This window comes from Malurus melanocephalus, unplaced genomic scaffold (assembly GCF_030028575.1).
Source record: "Malurus melanocephalus ecotype Western Australia unplaced genomic scaffold, MMel_1.1 scaffold_2263, whole genome shotgun sequence".
Classification (NCBI taxonomy): domain Eukaryota; kingdom Metazoa; phylum Chordata; class Aves; order Passeriformes; family Maluridae; genus Malurus; species Malurus melanocephalus.
In genome coordinates, this window is record NW_026625495.1 from 1 (window position 1) to 4,656 (window position 4,656).

A 4,656-nucleotide genomic window follows, 5' to 3' on the forward strand; every position below is an offset into this window, starting at 1 on the left:
GGGGACATGAGTGGGACATGTCTGGGAACATGGGGGATTCCCGAGATTTTTGGGGGGTTGTTCTGGGGTTGTTCBGGGGGATTCCCGCGGTTTTTGGGGTGTTGTTCTGCAGTTTTTGGGGGCGGTCCCGAGGTCTTTGGGGGTTGTCTCGGGGGATCCCCGAGAGGCCCCGGCGSTGCAGGACCCACCCCCCAACACCAGGGGGCGCTGCTCGGGCCCGTTGCCATGACGACAGAGGGGCTCGGCCATGTCAGTTGCCATGGCGGGAGGGGGCGTGGCCAGGGGCGTTGCCATGGCAGCAGAGGGGGCGTGTCCCGGTCCGTCGCCGCGGTTGGAGGGGGCGCGGCCAGTCCAATTGCAGCGCGCAGAGGGGGCGGGGCGTGGCCCGTTGCCATGGTAGCGGTGGCGGGGCGGAGCGGTTGGCTCCGCCCTCGGGGGGCGGCGCAGGCGCGGTCGGTCCGTGCGGTTCCGGCCCGGTCCCGGTCCCGGTCCCGGTCCCGGTCCAGGAGCGGCGAAGCGGAACGGGGACAGCGGAGCGGCGGCGGCCGCGGCCGAGCGGTGAGTGCGCCCGGGGGGCCGGGAAGGGAGCGGGCAGCGCTGCCGACATCACCCGCATCCACGCACCGGCCGCCGCCGCCCGGAAGGACCGGCCGTGGGGGCCGCGGGGCCTTCGGGGATGGAGTGGCGGGGCCGGGCCGAGAATGGGGCTGGCGACCGGAGAATGGAGGGTCGAGGGCTGTTCGGAGATGAAGCGCCCGGAGGTGAGAGAAGGGGCGGTTCGTCCGGTAACGCCGGGGATGGAGTGGTTGGAGCCGGGCCGCGAACGGGTCAGGGCTGAGCGCCGAGGCCGAGCGGGGCCGGTGGCGGCGAGGCCCGGTCTGACTCAGCGTTGACCGCTCCTCCGGTACGGCACCGTCACCCCGCAGCACCTGCCCGGGCATCGCTGCCGCCACCGGCCATCGCCGGGCCCGGGCATCATCCGGACACCTCCGGTCTCGGCGGGTCCTGCGGGTCCTGGGCCGCACCGCTCGGTCACCGCCGGTGCCACCGCTCCCATCCCGTGGGACGGTGTGGGTGACGCTCCTGGAATGCTGTCGTGGAGGTCCGGGGCGGCAGGTGGCTGTCACCGTGACACACCGAGCGTGACGCGCTCTCGGTCCTCGGACTCATGGCGGCACGGCGGCGGCGGTGTCACCGGTMCGGTGGTGTCACCGGTGAGGTGACGGTGGCACTGACGTGTGCGTGTCGGGATGGGGCCGGGGCCCTTCTCTGTGCTCCCGCGCCTTTCCCGGGAAATCCAGTCCCATCTCCCGCTGGGGATCTTACCGAGCGGCTGTCCCCTCCGCGCTCGGGGCAGACGGATCCGGCCCCTCTGAGAGCCCGCAGGGTCCCGGGGGAGTSGTGAGCCCTTACGGTACCTCCCGCCACACGTGTGGGGACACCGGGAGCATTGGGACTCCATTCCYGGCCGGGGATGCGAGCGCGTCCCCCACCCACCCCGGCTCTCGCAGCTCGGCTCATCCCGCGGCATTAATATTTCAGGAGCAGGGGGGAGGGCTTCGCTCTGCACATGCTCCCGCCGCTGTACCGAGTTATTTAGGTTAGCGGGAGTCGAGCGGGGCGGGGGGATTCGGGCGGTCGGGCGGGCACCCATTCTGCGCCCCGAGCATCGCCGTCGGGAGCCGCCAGCTCCCGGTGCGTGGACGGCCGGTTTGTTTCGCCGCGGGCCGGGCCGGGACGGGACGGGCAGTGTCACTGGGAAACAGGGAAGGGTGCTGGGGTCGGAGCGGGGGTTGGAGCCGGAGCGACGCTGGGAGTTGCCCGCGCGTGGTGAACCCACCTGTGCCCGCTGCAGCACGGGCTGTGGCACGGGGATGCTCCGTGGGGTGGGGGGAAGTGGCACTGGGGGGGCCCTGGGGTGGCCGCGGGCGAGTGGCCATCGCCGATAGCWGCCGGACCACCGTGCCCCGCTGCCACATCTCCGGCAGCCCCGTGGCGGCTCCGCACGGCGCTCGGCCCCCGCCGGGCTGTCTGCCACCCCCCTTGCGTGTTTGTCACTTGAGAAGCCACCGGGACGGCTCCCAAAATAGAAGCCGCCAGTCGCAGCAGCCCAGTTCGCACCGGCACCGCGGTCGGTGCTGCTGGGCCGGCACCGACGCGCTGCTCAGCTCCCGGTGCCCGCCGTCGGTGCCGSCCTCGGCCGCCGCGCTGGCATCTCACGGCCTCACTCAGCTCCCGTTTGTTTGGGCAGAGCGGCCGGGGGGGCTGCGGCGTGGGACCGGGCCCGGACGACCTCTGCGTGCGCCCCGGCAGCGCCGCGGGACGGGCACGGACACACGCCCGGGGCTTCGGTCGCCGTCGGGCCGGGATTAACAGCTCCGGGCCGGACAATTAAAAATGCAGCGGTAAGCGTCCCCCGCCTGGCCGGGCACCCGGCAACAACCCCTCTCCTCACGGGCTGCCGGGAATCAGGGCTGAAATTCTTATTTTCATTCGTGTTTTTGGCAAGAGCCGGCGGCAAACCGGCTGAGTCGGAGGCTCCCGGCGCTCGGCGCGTCCATCACCCCRCGTCGGGGAGGCAGCGGGTCGGAGGGTGCCGCAGGGCCCGGCTGCCCTGTCATTACACGGGGGCGTGCTCGGCTCGGCTCGGCGCTGCGCCGGGGGCTTGGAAGGYGTTTGGGAGGGTGGGGACGGGCTGGGTGGCACCGCGCGGCCCAGACGGTGTCCCCACTCCGCCATCGGTGCCCGGCGAGGTCAGGGTCCTCCCGGTGGGTCAAAGTGCTCCCGGCGGGATCAGGGTTCTCTGCGCGTATCAGGGTGCTCCCCGAGTGTCACGGTTCTCCCCGGGGCTCTCACGTTTGCCGGCGTGTGCGAGAGTGCGGGTCCGGCTGGTGACACCCCAGTTCATCCCGCGCGGGATCTGGGGGTCCCTGCCCCTTCCCCAACCTGAACCCCACAGGCAGGGTTGTGCCGGGTGCCACGGGCGTTCCCCCGCTCAACCAGGGCAGGATGCGTCCCCACGGCTCCGGAGGGGGGTCCCGCTCCGGCCCTGCCGCCAGCTGGCCCGGTTTTTGGGGAAGGGCCGGCGATGGCCGGGGGTGTCAGCGGCTCCTCGGGGCGGGCAGGCAGCCCCCGCCGCACGCCCCCGCTGCAGCCTCCTGCCCCAGCGCCCCCGCCGCTCGCCCCCGCTGCAGCCCCCTGCCCCAGCGCCCCCGCCGCTCGCCCCCGCTGCAGCCCCCTGCCCCAGCGCGGCGTTCCCGGCAGCCGCGGCACCGCAGTGCGCGTGGCTCTGGCTCAGCGCCGCGCATGACTCAGCTCCGCTGCCGGAGCCAGGGGAGGGGGGAACATGGGGAGAGCCTTGGGGAGATCCTGCCCGCACCCCACTGGCGCGGGAAACGAGCGCGGTACGGCTTTTGGCCGTCGCCGGTGCCGGGAGGGGGTCGGTGCCCATCTCGCCGCGCCGGGGGCAGCGGCGGCACCGGGGCCTCGGTTCCAGCTGCTGCGGCGGTGGCTAAAAATACCGACCCYCCCGCGGCTGAGTGCGGTAACACGGCGGGCTGGCACGGGGGTCCCGGAGGTCCCGGCCGCGATGGGGGATGGATTGGTTCAGCTGCCGGTGGGGTTCAAGCGACCGCAGCCGTGCGACATCGCCGGTGCTGAGTCACCGCGATGCTGTGCCCGAGAGTGGGGGGACTGCGGCCACCGGGACCTTCCCCCCTCGCCCCAAAAAACGGGTGACAGCACCCCGGGGTGGCAGCGCCCCGYAGGCCCCAGCACCGCAGCCGCAGGGCGCAGATGTGCGCTGGCAGTGCCCCCCTCGTTCCCCCGGGCTGTGGGGAATCACACTAAGTAAAACCATGACAGGGGGGTGCCCCCCCGAGCCCCCGCCTGGCAGCTGGCCCGGCCCGCAGCCCCCCTCGCCGGGCAGGGAAGCGGATTAGCGCCGCCGCTGCCGCCGCTGCTGGGCGGGGGGGCCGCAAGGACAGCGGGACCCCCACTCCGGGAAGGGACAGCGTCACGGGGAYCTGCTCATCCATCGCTGCACTAAAGCATTTCTGAGCGACGGGGAGATTGGGGCTCGGTGACCCCCACTCTGTGGCGAGGCTCCCTGTGCTCTGCCGTGCTGGGACCGCAGCCAGGGGGTCCCGGAGCCCCCTGCCATCTGGGTGCAGCCCGCCTGCCGGCAGATGTTGCCCCTCTAAGCCCTGCTCTAATGGACCCCGATCCCGATCCCGGCCCCAGCAGATTAGGCAGCCCCGGGGGATGGAGGGGGGGCCCTAAGCTGCTTATGGGCAGCAGCCCCCAGGAGCCCCATGGGCTTACACATGGCAGCAGCAGCCCCCCAGCACAGGGGCAGTGCCCTCCACAGTGCCAGCGTGCCCTGGAACCCCTTCCCCGTGAGCCACATCCTGCATTGCATCCCATCCACGTCTTGTTTCCAGCAATGCCCCAAACCTGGCTCCTATGGCTACTCCTGTTCAGGGTAGTGGTCCACCTGGCTCAGTGGGCTACCACAGGGCTTCTGGGGGCCCTCTGCTATACCTTGGGGTGCAGCTGGAGGAAGCATCCCACAGATTGCACCATGGCAAACCTGATCCTGCTGTCCCCTGATGCTGGAGCGCACTGGGATGGGGGTCCTGGGTCCCAGTGCCCCCA

At 72.0% G+C, this 4,656-nt stretch overlaps 1 protein-coding gene across 4 annotated transcripts in view; it reads left to right on the forward strand.

Annotated features, from left to right (window-relative positions):
- Window positions 1–498: 498 nt before the first annotated feature.
- Window positions 499–4,656, forward strand: part of MAPRE3 (microtubule associated protein RP/EB family member 3) — a 10,147-nt gene continuing 5,989 nt past the window's right edge. Inside the window, exon 1 of one of the 4 annotated variants that reach the window (XM_057388661.1) lies at window positions 499–558. Coding sequence is in view for 2 of the 4 variants with exons in the window: in XM_057388663.1 (XP_057244646.1) it covers window positions 2,398–2,405 (8 nt within the window). In the remaining 2 variants the exon portion in view is untranslated. Of the gene's footprint in view, window positions 559–1,935; window positions 2,406–4,656 lie in introns of those variants that run through there. The other 3 variants (XM_057388664.1, XM_057388663.1, XM_057388660.1) reach the window with 3 other exon arrangements.